A 23,713-nucleotide genomic window follows, 5' to 3' on the forward strand; every position below is an offset into this window, starting at 1 on the left:
AGATCATTCTCTTATACCATACACAAAGATAAACTCAAAATGGATGAGAGATCTAAATGTGAGACAGGAATCCATCAGAATCCTAGAGGAGAACACAGGCAACACCCTTTTTGAACTTGGCCACAGCAACTTCTTGCAAGATCCATCTATGAAGGCAAGGGAAACAAAAGCAAAAATGAACTATTGGGACTTCATCAAGATGAAAAGCTTCTGCACAGCAAAAGAAACAGTCAACAAAACTAAAAGACAAAACTACAGAATGGGAGAAGATATTTGCAAATGACATATCAGATAAAGGGCTAGTATCCAGGATCTATAAAGAACTCATTAAACCCAACACCCAAGACACAAACAATCCAATCATGAAATGGGCAAATGGCATGCACAGAAATCTCACAGAGGAAGACACAGACATGGCCAACAAGCACATGAGAAAACGCTCTGCATCACTGGCCATCAGGGAAATACAAAACAAAACCACAATGAGATACCACCTCACACCAGTGAGAATGGGGAAAATTAACAAGACAGGAAACAACAAATGTTGGAGATGATGTGGAGAAAGGGGAACCCTCTTGCACTGTTGGTGGGAATGTGAACTGGTGCAGTCACTCTGGAAAACTATGTGGAGGAGGTTCCTCAAAGAGTTAAAAATAGATCTGCCCTACGACCCAGCAATTGCACTGCTGGGGATTTACCCCAAAGATACAGATTTAGTGAAATGGCAGGACACCTGCACTCAAATATTTATCGCAGCAATGTCCACAATAGCTAAACTGTGGAAGGAGCCTTGGTGTCCATTAACAGATGAATGGATAAAGAGGATGCAGTCTATGTATACAATGGAATATTACTCAGCCTTTAGAAACGACAAATACCCACCATTTGCTTCCACGTGGATGGAACTGGAGGGTATTATGCTGAGTGAAGTAAGTCAATCAGAGAAGGACAAACATTATATGGTCTCATTCATTTGGGGAATATAAAAATTAGTGAAAGGGAATAAAAGGGAAAGGAGAGAAAATAAGTGGGAAATATCAGTGAGGATGACAGAACGTGAGAGACTCCTAACTCTTGGAAACGAACAAGGGGTGTTGTTGGAAAGGGAGATGGGTGGGGGGTTGGGGTGACTGGGTGATGGGCACTGAGGGGGCACTTGACAGGATGAGCACTGGGTGTTTTGCTCTATGTTGGCAAATCGAACTCCAATAAAAAATATACACAAAAAAAACCTTTAAAAACTTCAATTTATCAATATACACCATTAAAAAATGCATATGAACCTCCAGTCTTGGAGAATAAATAATAAGTTGTACTTTTACATAGTAATGAAATAGGAAGTACAATGAAAATAATATTCCATTTATATTATAGTATATAAAATACTTGAACTCCCAGGCAAAAACATCTACCAATGAAACAAAAGGAAAAAAATAATTGGAAAGTCATACCTTATGCTTATAGTACAGACTATAATAAAGATGACAACACTTCCTAATTTAGTAAAGATATTTTAATGTAAGACTAACTTTTCTCAGGATATTTTAAATAACATTTTAAAATGGGATTTCCAAGCCAAGGAAACATGCCTTTATTTTTTTAGTTTATTGACTATTTCTAATAGTGCATTTTTTATCAGATTGGATTGTGGCAATCAGGAATTTTATAATTGGTGTTTGATTTGTTAGTGTATATTCAAACAAACCTTCAAAAAAAGGTTAAGAATACTGGGATAAAAATTAGGCCGTGAGCAGCCCCAAATAGCATAACAAGAAACATAATCTTAAAAAATGTCCTGAAGGTGTATGCTTTAGCTACAGATATAAAAAAACACACCCCTATTACTGTTGAAAGTGCACTTTGTAACACTGGGTAGCCTAGCAGATACAATGCCTCAATTGTTTTTTGATTTACTGAGGGCTTAGAACCGGAAACAAATGCATAAGAAATGTGTGCAGAAAAATTGAACGAAAACCCTATACAAATAGCAAGATTAATCATGGATATGGAATCAAAATTGACATTCCAGAATGCCATGAAACCTGTTACTCCCACAATCACAGAAGCAATAGCAAAAGTTACCTACAAGGAACACAGTGGATGAGGAATTAACAAAAAGGAAACAATGAACATAGCAGCTGATGCAACGACATTTCGAACAGTGTTTTCTAATATTGCAGTGTACTGATCAAAATATATGAATGCCTGGTTATACACCATTAGTGGAATTTCGCATTTTTCAGCTCTGCTTCGTAATTGGAGTAACATCTACTTTTTATTGGTTGAAGAAGAAACATCCACAGTCTGAATGAGCCCCGGGAAGAAATGATTTCATTTGATGATGAGATATTAATATCAATACATAAAAAGTGGAAAATTTGTTTAAAAAGTAGGCAAACTGTTCATAAATGTATCCTTATCATTTACATTTTGTCTGCTGTTTTCCATATATTGCACATACTCTCATAACCAAAATTCTATAAGATTTTTATCTACATAGTCACTGTTTTCCAAATCTGCCAGTCATTTTTCCAGCTTTTGCCTAGCATCTTCATCCCAGTAGTCAAAAGTTTCAGTAACAATAACCATAACCCTTGGACCAAACTCTGAAAAATAGTCTTCTTCTACATTAAAATGTGGTGTGTTGTAGGAACCATCACTTGCCAAATTTCGAAGGTCTAAACCTTCCTGTAGTTGGAAACAACCATAAATACTAAATATGATGTACAAAATGTATATAAGCACTACAAAAAATTTGGACTCAGTGCATGTGAGAAAAGGGCCAAAATAGTCTTGAAAGAACAAATTCATTGGATGGGTATCAGTTTCTTGTTCATGTGGGAGAGAATCACATGGGAGACAGCAGGATCTTAATGAAAAACATTTTTGGTTAGGAGTTTTTGCCTCTTTAAACCAGTGTAGATAGACTATTTCTCTTTTACCATCCAGGGCCATAAATGCTCCAAAACAGGTGATGTTATAAAAATAACAAAAGAGCAAGGTTGTTCCTGTATAGATGCAAAAGTACTGTACAGACCTGAAAGAGGTCATAATCCCTGTATAGAAGGCCAGAACACTGGAAATGGTGGTAAATGTTATAGACACCGCCACCTTGGAATAGACAGTAGAAAGCCTCTGGCTCATGCTCTCCTTGGCACTGGCCAGGCAGAAATCATTATAAACATATCATCAACCCCAACACCTATTAAAACAACAACAATCTTTATATGTATTAATATCTGTTAAAAATGAGACACATAAGCTCAAACCTTCCTCTCTGTCCATCTCTTAAGGTCTTATGTATCTTGCCCAGTCTGTGCTTTGGTACTACTTTCCCCATTGCTTTCTCTGATTGCCTCTGAATCCACAACAGAATTCATCCCTTCCTCTGTGATAACTCTGTGCTCTGAACACACTCCCATTATCTGTACATAGCCTGGATACTCTACTCTGAGTCTTCATTTAGGGTGTCTTATTTTAGTTTTTTAAAAAGATTTTATTTACTGATTTGACAGAGAGAGAGAGAGAGAGAGAGAGACAGCCACAATCAGTGGGAGCACAAGCAGAGGGAGTGGCAGACAGAGCAAAGCGGGATTAGCAATGGATTTTGATTCCACCTGGATTATTTGAGGGACCATTTTCTCTCATAAACCGTTTTACACAAATGCACAAACACATCAAGCCAACATTCTGTTGCTTGAAATAGAAGTTGGACTCAACTGTTCTACAGTTAAGCATCTAACTATCAATATGGAATGATTTGAGAGACGCCACGTAGTTCACACACACACACAGACACACACATCATTTTCCCACTAGCCTGTTTTTGATACCCAGAATGTTATCATTCAAACTTACTTTCCCAGGTTAAGGCATTGTTATTAAAATGCAAGTACTCCTGAGATCAGACATATGCACCAAAAGTACATCTTAAGAATCCTTTACATACTAATGCTCACTAGGTAATTCTTGTCCACAAGGATGTTTCATGACTGGCTTGGAATAGAGGACACAACATTTGAGGACTTTGAAATCAGCACTGAAATCCAGGAAAGGAAAACTAGAAAGAAGGAAGGGGATTAGCAAGGACAGCATGAGATGTCACAGATAAATTTTACCTCCTCAAGCTTTCTACTGGAGTTGACACTACTTTCACTCATGTATATTGATACAAACTCAATAAAATAGACAGGTAAATATATAAAGTGGAGTAAAATGCTGATCTTAATTTCAGTTTGGGAGGATCTTCTCTCCATGGGAGGGTACTAGGAATTGCAACTTTGCCTTTGATCAGATGTTCTATAGGTATGATCAAGAAAGTAGAAGGATCTAAATTAACACAAGTCTATATAGTCTGTCATAAACTGCCTCCTGACATTCCACAGCTACTGGCTTTGAGGACTTCATTTGTACTTAGCTGGACCAAAGGGAAAAATCAGAAGTACTAAGGACCAAGAATGAACTCATGGTATTTATTAGGTATTTAAAAATTAGTTTTATTATAGAACCTTATTCAGAAATTGTCCTCGCACATTCCTTGCTTGAGTTGCTTAAATCACACACACACACACACACACACACACACACACACACACACACACAGTCATTCACACTCCTATGAATACACAGACTATAGGATACTGGTTTACATTAAATCAATTATATACACTTTAACAATAGTTTTTAATGGCTGTGGGGAATAGTGGGTGACCAAAAATCCCCCAAAATCATATTTTGGATTTTTGGTGTGTGTGTGTGTGTGTGAACTGCCTGTTCATGTCCCTTGTCTGTATATTCCCATTTGGGGTACTTGATTTTGCCAACTCGAGAGATACATAATTCAATTTGATTTTCTTCTTTCCTGTCACCTCATTTTGGATCCATAGAGCCACCTAAATGTAATTATTTTGCTTAATCTAACATTAACTCCTTCCCTTATCTACCCCACACCCTCACATACACAATGTGTAGCGTCATGGTTTGTTTTACTCACCTAGAATAAGAAATGGTGAATTTGCAACTATGGTCACAAATGGCACCCCAATATATAACATCAGGCCAAAGCCACTCACCATTGCCAAGGAAACAGAAATCACCCCAAAGGCTGCAGCCCATATTTTGTTTTGTACACAGTCATACCTGTAAATTTGGAGGGAAAAATCACGGGATTTGTGGTGGTAGCTTCCATACTGAAATTCCATCAGTTTATAACATTCTCGACTTGGACACCTCTTCATAAAGCCCTTGGGCAATAATTCTCATAATTGTCTAATGGAGACCTTTAATTCCTGGGCACTATCCCAGACCACGTGGGAAAAAGCAGAGAGGGAACAGAAAAGTTGTCTATACTTTTACCAAACTTCCTGGGTGATTCTTCTGCGACTGAGCAAGCACTACTCCACTGACTGGCAGTGCAGAACCACAAAGATATATGAAATCACTTCAGATGGTTAATTCCTCACTGCTCTTCAAAAGGTGTAAATGGAACACAACAGCAAGGGGAGGACAAGCCAAAGCAGAGAGGGTACCCCAAAACCACAACATTACATATTAAAATATTGACAACAATCTCTGCTTTTATATTTCACTTGTTTCTTTCTTTTTTTTTTAATTTTTTTAAATTTTTTTTAAATTTTTATTTATTTATTTATGATAGTCACAGAGAGAGAGAGAGAGAGGCAGAGACATCGGCAGAGGGAGAAGCAGGCTCCATGCACCGGGAGCCTGATGTGGGATTCGATCCCGGGTCTCCAGGATCGCGCCCTGGGCCAAAGGCAGGCGCCAAACCACTGTGCCACCCAGGGATCCCTCTATTTCACTTGTTTCTTAACTGCTTTAAAACAAATCACTGATCCTTGTCTCTAGACATTGTTAGGAAGAGAGAGAAACTAAGTTTGGATTGAAAACTAGGAGAGTCAACTATGGAAATGGAAGCACTGATTCTAATACAGCAAGAACATGACCAAAGACCTTTTACTATAGTAACAGTAAAATAATGAAACTTTATTATTATGAAAAGATTTTCTACACCATAATCATGGCTCACCTTTTTTCAACACACTAGTGCTAGGAGTTAAATTCAGGGCCCCAAATCAACCATACATACAAAATTCCAGCAAAAGTAAATTGCTTTTGGGGTGCCTGGGTGGCTCAGTCAGTTGGGTGTCTACCTGAATTCAGTTCAGGTCATGATCTTGGGGTCCTGGGATTGAGCCCCACATTGGGCTCCCTGCTTTGTGGGGAACTTCCTTCTCCCTTTGACCCTACTCCCTGCTTTACTCTCTGTCAAATAAATAAAATCTTCAAAAAGTAAATTGGTTTGTTAGAATAAAATTTGATAATGAATACTTTTAAAAAAAATACTGGTTTATAGCAGTTTAAAATATGAAATAACAAAGATGAACTTCGAAATCAGAAAGATTAATGAGGATAAATGTTACATATAACACATTTATTTCCATTCTCTCTTTCAAGTTTCTGGGTTTTTTGGTGTAAATTTTTCAGATAGGGAAGTATGACTTTACTTTGATTAGTTGCTGAGTTGACTTTCTCTCAGTGACCTTTATTTTAATGTTCAATAGACAATGGAAGAAAAGATTTGGAAGTGGAACACTGTATTCCAGTCCCCAAGAAGGATTTTGTTTTAAGCAGTTTATCAAAATTACTTGGAAGAGTTTTAGAACTTTAGAATTCCTGGAATCCAGCCATGCAGATCCTGATTCAGTTGGTTTATAGTGAAGCTGCAGAATCTATATGTCTAAAACTTTCCTCATATGATTCCAGTGCTCAGGCCAATTTGGGGATTACTGGCAGCAAAATGGTCAATCTTCTGAAATTTTTATTCATTTAGCAGGGAAGGGGTAAATTAGAAATTATTGCTCTTAGAAAACAACCTGTATGTTTGGTGAGAGATCCACATCTTCCTTGAAAGGTAATGATGTCTCCCATGAGTAAACAATAGTTTACAGTGTATTTGAGAAGAGAAAGATTTTCCAGATTGTTTCAGAAATATTTGATATAAGTTTTGTCATTTCCAAAATGCTAGACAATTTTGAAACAGTCTAGAAGCTCAATAGACCACTACTTACTATAGAATGAGGTTCACATTAGAGCATAAATTTGATAAAGTCTTACTATTGTTCATATAACTTCATTATGAAGAAAATAAGTATAAACCCTAAAAATGGGCAGCCCCGGTGGCTCAGTGGTGTAGTGCCGCCTTTGACCCAGCGCCCATCCTGGAGACCCAGGATCGAGTCCCACATCAGGCTCCCTGCATGGGGCCTGCTTCTCCCTCTGCCTGTGTCTCTGCCTGTGTGTGTGTGTGTGTGTGTGTGTGTGTGATGAGTAAATAAAATCTTAAAAAAAAATAAACCCTAAAATGTGTTCAAATAAAGGCTCTACGGGAGGCAAATGAGTGTATACAAGGAATAACCTTCATATACAGGTATATGAGACAAGCAGAATGGCCAGTGTCTTTGGGACTGTCTAGGAGGTCCTGCCCAGAACATAGACAAGAGATTTTCAGTGATAACAGAGAGGTAGGTAGGAGTGCAAGATGTCCAAGAAATTTAACACACTCACAGAAGAATCAGTTTTATTTTTGAGCCCAGAGAAGGCACATATTGAACCATCATGGCAGCATCTGTGCCTTAAGAAATTTCCTGCTCCCTTTCCTCTTCTCCTTGGGCATGCTCCAACCCAGAAGTCAGCTTAGCAAGACAGGAAGTAGGAAGAGAAATGATAGAAGAGGGCTGGGGAGTCCCTTTTTTTCTCCATGAAGGACTATCCTAAGCAGCATGCTCCAGCTAAGAGTGCTGGGGTGGGGGTGGGGGTGGGGAATCCTTAGCTTCAAATCAAGTTATCACTTTTGTTTATTACATGGACATGGAGATGGACATTTTAATTCTGACTGGAGGATTTAGTCTTACCTAAGAATGATCACAAAAGTCACAGGGCCTACCTGAGTTTTCATGGGGCAGAGGAAGAGCTTGCTTTACCTACAAGACTCAACGGGAACAAAGGGAGACAAAAATAAAGTTGCTTTATGCTTATACTTCATGAGTTCTAGTGTTCAGTATGTTGGTTAGATAAACATAAAGCCTTCAAAGAGAAAGAAATATAAATCATTTTATAATTGCCTTTGGTACAAGATTTTCTGTATTACTGTCCATAATCATGTGTAAAGATAAGCAGGAATTGATAGAAATTTGTATCTTCAGAACCAACTAGCTAGTAGAAAAATTTTTGACAAACCAGTTGTTGGTGCCTTATAGATTCCATGCTAGGTTAACTTTATTTTTTGCTCTACTGACTTTAACAAGATTGAGTTTTGTCTCTTCCCCTCCCCATAGTTCTTTCCTCCTTCCCTCCTACCCTTACTTCTAGTTTTTTAGTTTGTTTGTTTTCTACAGGATGTGGGCTTTTGTTCCAGAAAAACAAAGTTGTGAGGTAGTTGACTCTAAAGAGTTACCCATTGTGTTTAACTCCCTTCACCTACCTAAGCCTCATTTGTCTCTTAAAATCTAGAGTTGAATGACATCATTTGTTCCTAAACCAACCTACACATGATAATGAACTAGAGAAGTTTTTGAAATGTTAATTTTCAAATTAAACCCCCAGAGACTTGATTCAATAGGTCAGGGCCTTGGAATATGTGGGTTTAGAGTGACTTTCCTGTGAGAATCACTGGAGTGATACAATCTGTGGGGCTCTTTCTACACCTAAGTTCTTTTCTTTGCTGATATTTTTCATATTCTAGCTTTCTGATTACAAGAACCCGAAATAACCCTAATGCTTAGATAACAATTTTTAAGTGCTTGCAAGGTAAAACCCCACTCCAGAACAATGGAGATACTTAAATAAATTAGAGATTAATTTTTTTTATATAGTTAAAAGTGCCAGTTCAAACTTATAATAGAAATAAGGACTTCTTGCTTAGTTCTATCTGGATATACTGATACAGGACAAAATAGACTTTATTCTTAAAATGTGTAAAAGAGACAAAGAAGGGGGTGCCTGGGTGGCTCAGTCAGTTAAGCACCTGCCTTTGACTCAGGTCAGGATCCTGGGGTCCTGGGATTGAACCCCATGTCAGACTCCCTGCTGAGTCTTCCTCTGCCTCTCCCCTTCCCCTGGGCTTGTGCTGTTCTCTCAAATAAATAAATAAAACCTTTTTAAAAAAAGAGACAAGTAAGGATATTATATATTGATAAGAAGACTAATTCATCAAGAATATATAAAAACCACAAACACACATGCACTGCCAATAGAGATCCAAAATACATGAAGCAAATATTGACACACTTGTAGAGAAAAATAGATAGCTCTACAATATTGGCTGGAGAATTCAATATACCACTTTCAATAATGGATAAAATATTTAGGCAGATAATCTATAAAGAAAGAGAAGAAATGGACAACACTATAAATCAGTTAGACCTTGCAGAGTTATATAGAACACTCAACCCAACAATAGCAGAATATACATTATTCTCAAGTGCACATGAAACATTCTGTTGAATAGATCATGTGTTAGGTTACAAAACAAGTCTGAAAATGTAAAAATATTGGAATTACAAGTATCTTTTCAACCAACAATGGAATGAAGCTTCAAATTAATAATAGAGGGAGAACTGGATAATTCAAAATATATGGAAATTAAACAACTCACTATTAAATAACTAATGGGCCAAAGAATAAATCACATAGGGAATTAGAAAATACTTAGCTACAGATGAAAACAAATATGCAGCATACCCTAACTTATGGGATGTAGCAACACCAGTGCTCACAGATAAATTCATATATTAAAAAAGAAAAAAGTTCTTAAATCATCTTATGCCACTAGACATCTTGTAGAAATAGAAACAAAACAAAACAAAACCCAAGGCTAACAGAAGGAAGGAAATGAAAAGATCAGAATAGAGAAAAATAAAATTGAGAATAAAAAACAATGGAGAACCAGTAAAACTAAAAGTTGGTTATTTTAAAAAATCAGCAAATTGACAAACCTTCATCTAGAGTGACAAAGAAAAAAGAAGATACAAATAACTAAATCAGATATGAAAATGAAGACATTACTACTGACCTTAGAGAACTTGAAAGGATTATAAAAAATACTATAGACAACTTAACCAACAAATTAGATAACCTAGATGAAATGCACAAATTTCTAGAAACATACAAATGACCTAAACCGACTCAAGATAAAACTGAAAATCTTGACACGTAACAAGTGAAAAGATTGAATCAGTAATCAGAAACCTCCCAACAAAGAAAAGTCCAAGACCAGATGGCTTCACTGGTAAATTTTACTAAACACAAAAGGAGAATTATCACCAATCCTTCCAAAAAATTGAAAAGGAAGGAATACTTCATAACTCATTCTACGAGGCCAGCATTACAGTAATACCAATTCCAGACAAACACTAAAAGAAGAAAACTACAAATCAATATCTCTTTTGAATATGGATGCAAATATCCTTAATAAAATTCTAGCAAAGCCAATTCAATAGCACATTGAAGGGATCATGAACAAGTGGGATTTATTCCAGGAATGCGAGAATGAGTCAACATGGGAAAATCAATCAATGTAATATAGCACCCTAATAGAACAAAAGTTTAAAAGCCACACGATCATCTCCGTAGATGCAGAAAAGGCATTTGACAAGATCCAATACCCATATGATGAAAACACTAAAAAAACAAGGAATAGAAGGTAACTTCCTCAAAATGATAGGGGCATTTATGAAAACTGCATGGCTAATGTTATACTCAATAGTGAAAGACAAAGATTTCCCTCTAAAATTGGGAACAAGATAAAGATGCCCACCTTCACCAATGGCATTCAACACTGAAGTAGAAGTGCTAGCCAGATAAATTAGATAAGAAATAGAAATAAAAGGAATTCTATTCCTTTTTACAGATTACATGATTCTACCCATGAATGTTCCAAAGAATCCACAATAAAACTAATAGAGTTAATAAACAAATTGAGCAAAGCTGCTCAAGATCAACACAGAAAAATCAGTTGTGTTTCTATCTATGTGCAATAAACAATTAAAAAATGAAAGAAAGCAATTCCACTTAGTATCTAAAAGAATAAAATACTTAGAAATAAATTTAATAAACCAAAGAGATGAAAGACTTTTTTTTTTTTAAAAGAAAGGTTTATTTCTCTATTTGAGAGACAGAGAGAAGAGAGCATAGGGGGCGGGGAGAGAGAGAGAGAGGGAGAGAGAGAATCTTAAGCAAGTGCCATGCCTATCACTGAGCCCAATTTGGTGCTTGATCTACGACCCTGAGAATGACTGTGACCTGAGCTGAAACTAAGTGCTGGACACCCAACCAACTGATCCACCCAGGCACCCCTACAAATCATATATTTGATAAGGGTTTAATTTCCAAAACACACAAACTACTCATCAATAACAGGACTCAACAACAAAAAGACAAACAACCCAATTAAAAATGGGCAAAGGACTTACACAGACTTCTCTCCAAAGAAGATGGGCAAATGGCCAATAAGCACAGGAAGACCCTCAACATTATTAGTTGAGTACTTTGCCACTACTTTGCCATTGCTAAGATGGCTTTAATCAATAAAACAAAAAGTAACAAGTGTTGGTGAGGATGTGGAGAAACTGGAACCCTTATACATTGCTTGGTAAGATACAAATGAGGTAGCCTTCATGGAAAGCAGTGTGGCGGTTCTTCAAAGAACTAAAAACAGAATTATCATATAACTCACCAATTCAACTCCTATGTATATATTAAAAATAATTGAAAATAGGAGCTCAAACAAATATTTGTACACCAGTATTCATTACAACATTATTCACAATAGCCAACAGGAGGAAACATTCCAAGTGCCCATCAACAGATAAGTGGATAAACAGTGCTGTATGTATATATGTATATATATGTGATGAATTATTAGTCACAAAAAGGAATGTTTTTATACATGCTACATCATAGTTGAATCTTGAAAACATTAGGCTAAGTGAAATAAGCCAGTCACTAAAGAACAAATATTGTATGATTCCATTTATAGAAATCTCTAGAATAGGCAAATTCATAGGGATAAAAGGTAGAGAAAGGTTAACTGGGACTGGGAGGTGGGTGCCATGGAGGGTTACTGCCTAATGCTTATACAAATTCTGTTTGGGATGATGGAAAATATTTAGAAACAGATAGCTGTGATGGCTGCACAACAGCGTTAATGTAATTGATACCACTGAATTATACACTTAAAAATTATTGAAATGGCATATTCTATATCTTTTTTATGTATTTTCCCACACACAAAGATTTTTTAAAAAGAGTTAAAAACCAATAATAAAACTGTTTTACCTGTAGCATGATGTGATTGTAAATAATATGATTAGAAGGTATGCCACATGAAACAAGGGGATCACTGTCATAGAGGTTGCTTCAAACTCCAGTTGTCTAGAAAGTGATGTAAAGTAGACCATCAGGATCCCTGCGTGGCTCAGCGGTTTAGTGCCTGCCTTCGGCCCAGGGCATGATCCTGGAGACCCCAGATTGAGTCCCAAATCAGGCTCCCTACATGGAGCCTGCTTCTCCCTCTGCCTCTGTCTCTGCCTCTGTCTCTGTGTCTCTCATGAATAAATAAAATCTTTAAAAAAATAAAAAAATAAAAAAAAATAAAGTAGACCATCTGCCAAAAAAATATACTCCAATAAATAACTTTTAATTCCAATATGTGTGTGTGAGTTACAAACACTATTGAAATGCTATCGCTTATTGATTGAAATGTTAAAATTTAGTAAAATATCAGTAAGTGAATTATGACTTTAGAATAGACAATATGGATTTGCTTCTTCCCACAAATCTGGCCTGCTTTCCAGTTTCTTGCAAAAACCCAAAGTTGAAAACTCCTGAGTTCTCAGTTCCTCAGAACTCAAAACCTGAGTTCTATATAAGACTATGAATCATTAATAACTACAGAAACTGTCACTTTTTCTAAGTTTTTATTAGGCTGTTGTCTATTTAATTGCATTGATATTTCAGAAACATATGGTATTCAAGGGCTTTTTAAACTGCATTGATATTTCAGAAAGATCTGGTGTTCAAGGGCTTTTTTTCTAGTAGTTTTCTCACTTTGACCAGGCTTACTCACAAGTATTAGCAGGCTTGCTGGCCCAACAATTACAGAGTAGCTAGCATGTGCCTGGCACTATGCTATAACTTACTTGGAAAATGCTGAGCTAGTTATCTTTTCAAAGACACCATGGAGCTTCTGCTTAAAGGTTTGTTTCTGCATTAAAAAAAAAAATTATTGATTGATTTATTCATGAGAGACACAGGGAGAGAGGCAGAGACATAGGCAAAGGGAGAAGCAGGCTCCCTGTGGGGAGCCTGGTGCGGACTCCATCCAGGGTCCCTGGGATCATGATCTGAGCCAAAGGCAGATGCTCAACCACTGAGCCACTCAGGTGTCTATGTTTTTGCATCTTAGTGAACTTCAAACTAGTTTTAGGAGGCTCCCCCAAACAGCAAAGACTTTAACAAAGAGTAGGAATTTCAACATAATTTGACTAGAAAACCTGATAGTCGATGCCTGTACCGAACACACCGGCCTTGAGGATGTGGGATTTGTGTTTTACACCAGATTATTACTAAGGAGTTAAGATTTGTGGCATCCTTTGATGTGTGAGATTAAAGAAATTGGATTAAGTACCGAATGGAGTAGAGCACTCCGTGCTTCAGGTCAAGGGCTCCACCAAATTATCAGGAAGTGCCACTGCTATGGTCCTCAGAAAAAGTGTTATTATCCCTCCCACGTTTCCCTGGCCTCCCTATAAAACCCAGCCACCAGGTACCTGGATCTTCTTTGAGGCCAAACTCTTTTCAATGTTGTTAGATTGGTTCAGGAAATGGATCAACCACATCTTGCTAAGCTCATTGTCCTTCACATCCTCAGTTTTCAGGTAGTACAGCAGCCACATGGCTTTGCCTTTCACGAATAATTGGTTCCTTCCCGGCCTCTTGCCTAAAAGTGTTCCTCCAATGGTGCCAGCCAGGTAGATGGGCTGACCCGATAGGCTGAAGACCGGGAAAGTGATGTTTGTCAGGTCAAGGTCCTTGTTCATGCGCCAGGTGGACAGGAGAGGGATGGAGGGCACGCAGGCCCCTGGTATTTAGCGCACACCCCAACGTAGCCAATCTGGGTCCCCTTTTCCTTGGCCACATACAGATCCTGCACCATGGTGTCCAATGTACTAATTATTCTAAGATTTCTTGTTGCAGCAGCGAGGCAGTGCCGGAAACCACTAGGGTGGAGACAAAATTGACCCCGGTGCTCTTCCTGGAGTTGGAGAATCCGTAAGAGTCGTTGGTGGTGAAAATGCCCCTGCACAAAGCGCCGCTCAGCCTTGGCCGGGCGCCCCATGGGGGTGTACTGCTCCTCGAGGTTTTCTTTTCTTTCTTTCTTTTTTTTTTTTTGTTCATTTATGATAGTCACACAGAGAGAGAGAGAGAGAGAGAGAGAGAGGCAGAGACACAGGCAGAGGGAGAAGCAGGCTCCATGCACCGGGAGCCCGACGTGGGATTCGATCCCGGGTCCCCAGGATCGCGCCCTGGGCCAAAGGCAGGCGCTAAACCGCTGCGCCACCCACGGATCCCCGCCAGAAACACTTCTTAATGCTGCGTGAGATGCGTGCCGGTTCTACAAGACTCACATATTTTATTGGGGAAATTTGACTTGTCACCCCACCCCTTACCCCCCGCCCCCAACACACACATGCTAATCTTTCTGGAGACCATCCAGTAACACACTTCTTGGGTAAGGTGAACCTGGTACACCTTATTATATTGTATTAACTACAAACGTAACAGATACATTCCCCTTGTAGAAAGTCAGAAGTAAGTGTGTAGAATGAAAAGTGAGGATAGGTTTATCTTTGGTCTGTTCCACAGCTCCCAGGATGGAGGGACCCCTGGGTTCATGTCACCATTTCAATGGAAATCCTCACCTACCTTTTAACATGCAGGTAACTGAAAGGCAGGTGGAGAGAGGTTCCCAGAGTTAGGAAAATTGTTTGCCACGTTTGCCATGGTTGGCAGTTACTTAGCATGAATAGTGATGGTGTTTTTATGTGGGTAGATAGAGAATGTTAATGAAATCTCCAGACTGCAAGAGTACCAAGTCCAAGAGTATAAGGGAGGTATCTTCAACAGCATTTTAGAGGAGAAACAAATAGGTGATTTCGTTAAGTTGGCTTTCCAGAAAGTCATTGTTTAAGAGTGGCCTTAATAACCACAAGGTGGCACCTGTTGTCTATTTTAAAAGTTATGGTCAGTGGGCCTGAGGATTCCTTTTCTCCTTTATCTGCATGTTGCAAGTCCTAGTTACATGCTGCGTTTATGGTTGGTGTGCTATAAATCTAGTGGCATCTGTAGCACATTTAAATGGAGGAACTGATTTGGGATTTCCATTTGCCAAACTGTATCTACCTTATGAAGAGAAGGGCTCAGCTGGCCTCCTAAAGATTTTAGGATGAAATGTTAGAGGGAGGGTGATCGCAAGTAATCTGTAATGTTCAAAACCAAACACAGGACCTCTTAGTTCAAAACCAAACACAGGACCTCTTTACAGTATTTCTTTAGCACAGCATCAACTTATGTTTTTTAAATCTCAAAATACAACCACTAAATTTCTACAATTGCTCATAAATCAGCCACTGTGAAGTACCAAATTCTATAGAAAAATATGTGCCTCGGGATTTGATTTTATCTAGTTTCTTCATTCTAGATGATTGATTCTAGATTATTTTATTTTACTATTCTAGTTATCTAGATTACTAATGTTTGTATGAGTTTAGAATGTCAATCAAAAATACCACTATTAAGTATTTTCCACCAGTTTCCATAAAAGGAATTTGGCATTTTTAATATGAGCTCATCTGCTATTTTTGAGTTGTGAAACCCTTTCATATTTGTTTCAGAACTCCAGACTACTCCGTGCAGCTGTAACATGGCTGAGAAGTGACTTGTCTGTCCTGAGTGATAAGTCTCTTAAATCCTTTCAATGCAGACAACCCTCTGGCCTTTAACCTGAGAATGGTGTCTACTTGGTCAGGATAGGATTCTCCATACTCTAGAAAATGCCTTCTGGATGAGAAGGGGGTGGTGGGTATTGGGAATTTAAGAATATAGTGTAAAACTTAAAATTTTATCTAGTCTGCTTCTTATCCACCTTCAGTCTAGATAAAATGAATCAGACAAAATGTTACCTTTTCTTCATCTCTCATCACTATATAGATTCCATTTCCTTCTATTCCCCAGCTCTTCTTTGGCAGCCCCCGTGACCCATTTTTTTCTCTTGCCCCTGTTTCTTCTTTTCTAAGTCCCATTCTCTCAGGTTAGCCAAAGTCAGTTTGGCATAAATTAAGGGCAATTGCCCATTATTTTAAATGTTTTATTAATTTTTTTTTTGCCCATTTTTATTTACAAGATGTTTCTCTTTTAGCTGTTAGTTACATGATAGTCTGTTTCCAACACTTGACTATGTGCTTCTTAGAGACAAGGACTGCATCTTATTCATCCCTGCATTTGATACTCAGAGGACACTCTAATGTTAGTCATAATTTAGGTGGTCCTGATTGTCTTTCCACAGCTCTAGGAATTATATCACTCAAATATGGCAGACATAATGGCTGAAATATATTCCATGCATCTTGTAGGGTCTGCTCAGATGCCTGTATTCTGAGACACCAGGTACCAACCTGGTAACCATCAGTTTGTTCTTATAGTTAAAAGTCTGTTTCTTGATTACTCTCTCTCTCTCTCTCTCTTTTTTTTATTCCTTTGCTGGTCTGTTTTCTTTATAAAATTCTACATATAAGTGAAGTCATAGGGTATTTGTCTTTCTCTGACTGACTTATTTTGCTTTGCCTAGCATTGTACTCTCTAGATCCATCCATGTCATTGCAAATGGCAAGATTTCATTCTTTTTACAACTGAATCATATTCCATTATAAATAATATTCCATTATATATAACATTTCATTTCATGTATATATGGACACTTGGTCTGCTTCTGTATTTTCGCTATTGTAAATAATACTGCAATAAGCATAGGGGTGCATGTATCCGTTTGAATTAGTGCTTTTGTATTTTTTGGGTGAATATTCAGTAGTGTAATTACTAGATCATAGTAATGAATTTGGATGTTTTCCTTCCCTTTCTATTTTTGGGAATAGTTTGAGAAGAATAGGCATTAAGTCTTCCTTAAATGTTTGGTAGAATTTGCCTGTGAAGCTGTCTGGTCCTGGGCTTTTGTTTTTTGGGAGTTCTCTCCTGTGACTTATCTGGGTCTATTAAGAGATGGAAATTTTTACCAACCAATTAAATTTCTTTGGTAGTATAAGGTGAATCAGGTGTTAAATTTCTTCTCAAGCCAACTTGATAATTTTTCTAAAAATGTGTTTATGTCACTAATTTTTAAATTGCCAGAACATTTTCATGTATTTTTTAAAATTTAAAAAAAAACTATTTTTTATCTGTATTTATGACCCCTTTTCCATTCCTATTATTAATTTGTGTTTACTCTTCTTTTTCCTTAGGAAGGCTTTTAAAGCACTTTTTAAAAAAAATATTTAATATTTTAAGAGAAGCCGGTTTTGATTTTGCAGTTTAACTCTATCTTAAAATTCTTTGATCATTGTTTTTTTAAATTTCTATCTTTGCCTTTATTTCCTTCTTCCAACTTTTTAAATTCTTTTTCTAACTTAAGTTGACTGCTTCCTATTTTATAATAAGTGCATTTAAAACTACGAATTTTCACTTATGTACTGGATTAATGACTGTAGGTTTTGATGGATAGTGTTCTAAAGAGAAATTTTCAAGAATTTACTAATTTCCCTAGAATGTACCCTATTTTATGTCGTCTTTTTGTCAAGCTTTTATTCCCACTTTCTTTTTCTACTTTTATTCCTGCTTTTATTGTTGGAGTACTACATTTTTTCTTAATTCTCATGGCTTGTTTTAAAAATTACTCTTAAATTTTCTCTTCTTTTATTTTTTTTTATTTTTTTTTTACTCTTAAATTTTCAACATGTATCTTAGTTTTACATTTCTCTAACAAATTCTTTTCTTTTTTTAAGATTTATATATTTATTTTAGAGAGAGTGAGAGTGAGTTCACATACAGGGGGAGGGGTAGAAGGAGAGGAAGAGGGAGAGAGGCAGACTCCCTGATGAGTGGGGAACCTGACTCGGAGCTCAGTTTCACAAGCCTGAGATGATGAACTGAGTCAAAATCAAGAGTTAGGCTCTTAACCAATAGAGCCACTCAGGCACCCCTTTCCAACAAGTTCTAAGGGTATTAACTATTCTTTTCCAAAAGCAACAAAAATATTTTTAATTTTTTATTTCAATTTGAACTACCCTGCCATCAGCTTTCTGAGTATTGTTATCTAGAATTTTCCAATTTTTAAACATCTGTGAAAATTACTGTTGTTATTTTTTTTCTTTTAAGATGTATTTATTTTTATTTAAGAGAGAGAGAGAGAATGGAGGAAGGGGCAGAGGGAAGAAGGAGAGAAAAATCCTCAAGCAGACTACTCACTGAGTGTGGAGCCTGATCCCAGGACCCTGAGATAATGACCTGAGCCAAAAGAAAGAGTTAGACACCTAACCAACTGGGCCACCAGACACCTCATACTGTGATTATTTTTTTCACACTCAATACTTCATTTAGTTTAGCTATGGTTTTCAAATGAATTTGCTCACCTGTTGAATTTCCTCTTTCCTTCTCTGACTCAGTTCTATGGCTGATGCATATTCTTTAGTAGTTTCTTCACAAATGCCAGTGAGGAGTAAACTCTTGGTTTTTCAAACTTTTTAAAAAATATTTATTTATTTGAGAGAGAAAGTGAGTGAGAGAGAGAGAGAGAAAGAAAGAAAGAGATCACACACCATCTGGGCGAGGAAAGGGAAGAAGCAGGCTCCCTGCTCAGGATCCCAGGACCCTAAGATCATGACCTGAGCTGAAGGCAGACACGTAACCTACTGAGCCACCCAGGTGCCCCTTTCATACTTGAATATATATTGACTTATCTTCCTTTTGAATGATAATTTATTATATATTGAATTCTATGTTATGAGTTCTTTACCTTAGGTATATTAAAGATACTTTCCTACTACCTTTCAGCATTTATTCTTGCTGATGAGAGCTCTGCTACCAACCTGATTGCTACTTTTTTTCTGGTAATCTGTCATTTAAAAAAAGAACAGAGTGTCACCTGGTTGTCTTAGTCAGTGGGAAATGCAACGCTTGATTTCAAGGTTGTGAGTTCAGGTCCCCTGTTGGGTGTAGAGATTGCTTAAGAATAAAATCTTCTGAGTGCCTGGGTAGATCAGTCAGTTAAGCATCTGACTCCTGATTTTGGCTTAGGTAATGATCTCAGGGTCATGAGATTGAGGCATGGAGCCTGCTTAAGATTCTCTTTCTCCTGCTCCCTCTGCTTCTCCCCACCCCCGTTTGTGCACACTCTTTCTAAAATATTAATAAATAAAAATTAAAAAGGAACACCCGAATGGCTCAGTCAGTTAAGTGTCTGCTTTTGCCTCAGGTCATGATCCCAGAGCTCCAGGATTGAGCCCGACATTGGGCTCCCTGCACCATGGGGAGTCTGTTTCTCTTTCTGCTCCTCACCCTGCTTATGCACACATGCTCTTCTCTCTCACTCTGTCTCAAATAAATAAATAATATCTTTAAAAAAATAAAATAAAATAAAAATAAAAAATAAAATCTTAGAAAAAGAATAGAAATTAATTCTTAGAGTAATTTTAGAGTCACAGAAAAAGTAAACCAAAGGCTCGGCACTTTCTTATTTACCTCCTGCTCCTGCACATCCATGTCTGCCTCATTATCAGTATCCCCCACCAGAACTATAAAGAGTAAAAGGTGAATCTCCTCTTTGCCCTACACCACTTTACTTTTCAACTTGCCAATTTTTACTCTGTCCTATTGTTATCAAGTTGATGTGCATCCTTTCTGAACTCTCTGTCTACATACACACATACACACACATGCACACACCGTGCAGCAGTGCATCTGTATCATAATACAAATGTGTATGTAAAGTCACATGCATGATGGTTGGTTTTATGTGTCAACTTGGCGAGGTTATATGGTTCCTAATAATTCCATCAAACACCTATCTAGGTGTTGCTTTGAAGGTACTTTGAAGATGTGATTAAAGTCCATAACCAGTTGATTTAGGAAGGGATATTATCCCAGATAACCCAATTTGAAAGGTCTTAACAGAACTGAGTCTTTTCTTAAGAAAAAATTCTGTCTGGGGGCATGAGTTTCAGCTTGCAACTGACAGATGTAGATTACTCCCTTCCTAATGCCCTGTGATTTTCCAGCTTGCCTAGCCAGCCTTGATAATTGCATGAGACAAGTTTTTGTGATCCATCTCTTATTACATATTTCTTACTAATTCTGTTTCTCTGGTTGAACCATGATTGACATATATCTTTCTGCAACTTACTTTTTCACTAACAATATGTCTTAGAGATGGCGTTATGATTAACTGCTGAATCATAGCTCATAATATGAATGTACTGTATCTCATCTAATCATCCTGTTACTGGTGAATATTTTGTTGTTTAGATTCAAATTTATATTTTCATTTGCTACTTTGAAAATTTAATTTATCGACTTCTTGTATCCAGGATTGCTATAGTAAAATTTAATACCAATTGGATCCTCTTTGCAGATAACTATATTTCTTCTTTGAAAGCTTTTAAGATATTATTCTTTTTTTTTTTTTCATTTCATAAGAACATATTGGGGAGAAAAAAATTTCTTCTACTCTTCAAGGTTATTTGACTGGTCTCATAATTGAATTAACATATGATAGATTAATAGGAGAAAACAAATTTGATTACATATTTATGAGAGGGGCTGTAAGAATATGAGACATAAGGTCAAGCTGGGCAGTTCCTGTTTATATGCCATCTTCAGCTAAGGAATGGGACAGGGACCTGGGGCTTCAAAGGGAGGAGGATGATTCACAGGACAATAAGGAAAAAAGATGTTTGGCAGTTAGATGTTTGCCCTGCCATACAGATCTGTCACTAAGATTAAAAAAAATTATTCCTAAAGGAGAAAAAATGAGTGGGAAATATCAGAAAGGGAGACAGAACATGAGAGACTCCTAACTCTGGGAAACGAACAAGGGGTGGTGGAAAGGGAGGTGGGTGGGGGGTGGGGGTGACTGGGTGATGAGTACTGAGGGGGGCACTTGATGGGATGAGCACTGGGTGTTATGCTATATTTTGGCAAATTGAACTCCAATAATAATAATAAAAAAATTATTCCTGATAATAGTTGTCTTTCTGGGCTAGGACTCTGTCTAAATTCTTTCAGGTAGTTAAGGGAGCAGTAAGAATTTTTCCTGAGTTTTCTTGGTCTTGATTGTTTTCAGTTTAAAATAGTCCATGTGCCCAAATGACACATTTTGGGGAGACTTGTTTTGAACCTCTTTAATATCTATGGTTGTTTTTCATCCTGCTTAATTTTTAATAATCCCTTTAAATCTGGAGACTCACTTTTGATGTTTTCCTGTCATTACTTATATTACTTTTTTTTTTTCAGTCCTCTTTCTCTTTTTAACTTGGAACTCATATTTGATAGATGAAGGATTTTCTGGGACTTTCTCTCAAGCCTCAATTTTTTTTAAGATGTATTTATTTGAGAGACAGAGTAGGGGGAGGGGCAGAGGGAGAGAGAGAGAGAGAGAGAGAGAGAATCTCAGGCAGACTGTGCTGAGCACTGGTGCCACATGTGGGCTCATGACCCTGAGATCATGATCTAAGCTGAAACCAAGAGTCGGACATTTAACCAGCTGAATCACCCAGGCACCCCCTTCTCAAGCTTCAACTTTTGTCATCCTTCCTATCCATTCATTCTGAGCTGGGTAATCAGCTTATGTGGAGGCCGAGAAAAATTAAGACCATTGCCTTTGTCAACAGGGGCCCAGGACCCATGATTGGGTCCTGCAAAGGATCCTCTGAAAAAGGGGGGAATGTGGGACCCAGGAAATCTAACAAAAATCCCCTACCCCTGGACAAGCAGAGCAGGACTAACTCCATTTTGTGCTATACCCGCCATCTCATGTAAAACCCTCACACGACCTGCCTATTGTTTAAGGCACTCCCTCACCCTAGTTTAGCTGTTAAGCACACCCTTATCAGAAACCAGCACACTTAGGAATGCAGGACCTCTGACCTTTAACCAGCCAAGGAATGAAAACCCCTCTTTTGCCCGCCAAACCTGCATCCCAATTCTAACCAGAATAATAGGCTAGTTCAAATGGTCACTATAGGGTGAATCATGATTCAATTGGCCACCTGCGTGTGGACCGACATGACTGTACAATCTGCTTTGCACAATTTCTGCGTTGTTACAATCTCAAGCCAATGGCCCCTATAACACTGCTGTGCTTCTTAGTCTCGGGGTCCAAGCCCCTGTTCTGCTGTATGGAGTATACTTGGACCAAGCTCGAGCTTGTAAATAAACCCTCATGTACTTGCATCGGTGTCGGCTCCTTGGTGGTTTCTCGGATTCACAGTCTTGGGCACAACACTTATTAACTTGCTCTTCAGTTGTGTCAATTCTATCATTCAGTCAATATACTGAGTTTTATTATAATAATAACATTTTTTTATTTTTAAGATCTAAAATTGTATTTTTATAAGACCTGTTCTTTTTTCATAGTTATAATGTTCTTCTGAGGATATTAATTTCACTTCTATTAGGCCTTCTACTGAGCATTTTTTCCCTCTGGTATTAGGTTCTGTTCATGAAGTTTGGAACATCTCTTTTATGATACTTATTTTCCTCATATATTTGGCAGTTCTGGGTTTGGGTACTGTATTTGTTGAGATCTGTCTCCAGTGATGAGGAGAAGGAATAGGATGTGTTACCAGATGAGGAATGGTAGGCATTCATAGCCTTAGGAAGGATTGCTTTGTTCTGCTTGACTGACACTGTTTGCAAGGGGCAGCTGAATTGTCCACACTCACTTCTCCAGCCTAGAGCAAATGCTTCAGATACTTGCTCCTTGTCTTTGCAGGAGGAGGAAGGGGCTCCAACCATCTCCCTCGCATCCATCTTGCACCCATCTCCTCTGAGTTTAGAAACTTGCAGAGCATCCAGTTTCACAGCAGTTTTTTTCCTCTGTGTTTTTCCCATGGCTGTTTCCTCCACCAGTTCTATCTCCTTTCTGTCTCTTAGAAATGCCTCAAAAGTTTTTCTTCTCTCTTGCTTTCCAGCACTGTTATAGATTTTAATCTTTTCCCTGTCATTTCTAGGAATTTGGGGTAAGAGGGAAGGTAGAAGAGTGTTCATAATCTTGATTTTACCTCTGCACTGGATTACCATTAAATATTTTGGAGAGGATTTAAGTTAATTTGCCAATAACTTTGGAAAAAAACATACCTTCGTCTTAAATAATAATAATGAGAATTAAAATAAATGACTTGATTAATAATCTAGAACTTGAAAAAACAACAAAAAATAATTTTAACAATACCCTATACCCTTTTTGTCAATCACATTCACACATGGTGCCATTAAATTGCTAAAAGTTACAAAGGAAAGAATAGCAGGTGTCTTGTTATGGACGATGTAATAAAAGGAAGCTCTAAGGAAATGTTTAAAAAATTGTGGG

General features: G+C 37.6%; 1 protein-coding gene across 1 annotated transcript; it reads right to left on the minus strand.

The window, feature by feature from the left end:
- Positions 1 to 1,707: 1,707 nt before the first annotated feature.
- Positions 1,708 to 23,235, minus strand: PTCHD3 (patched domain containing 3). The gene is given in 12 exon segments (XM_026000786.2): positions 1,708 to 2,312; positions 2,315 to 2,357; positions 2,359 to 3,161; positions 3,164 to 3,202; positions 4,994 to 5,139; positions 12,355 to 12,484; positions 13,841 to 14,158; positions 14,161 to 14,253; positions 14,256 to 14,370; positions 14,372 to 14,455; positions 19,867 to 19,919; positions 23,067 to 23,235. Coding segments are annotated over 12 exon segments (2,598 nt in total).
- Positions 23,236 to 23,713: the final 478 nt, after the last annotated feature.

The sequence above is a fragment of the Vulpes vulpes genome, chromosome 2, assembly GCF_048418805.1.
Source record: "Vulpes vulpes isolate BD-2025 chromosome 2, VulVul3, whole genome shotgun sequence".
Classification (NCBI taxonomy): domain Eukaryota; kingdom Metazoa; phylum Chordata; class Mammalia; order Carnivora; family Canidae; genus Vulpes; species Vulpes vulpes.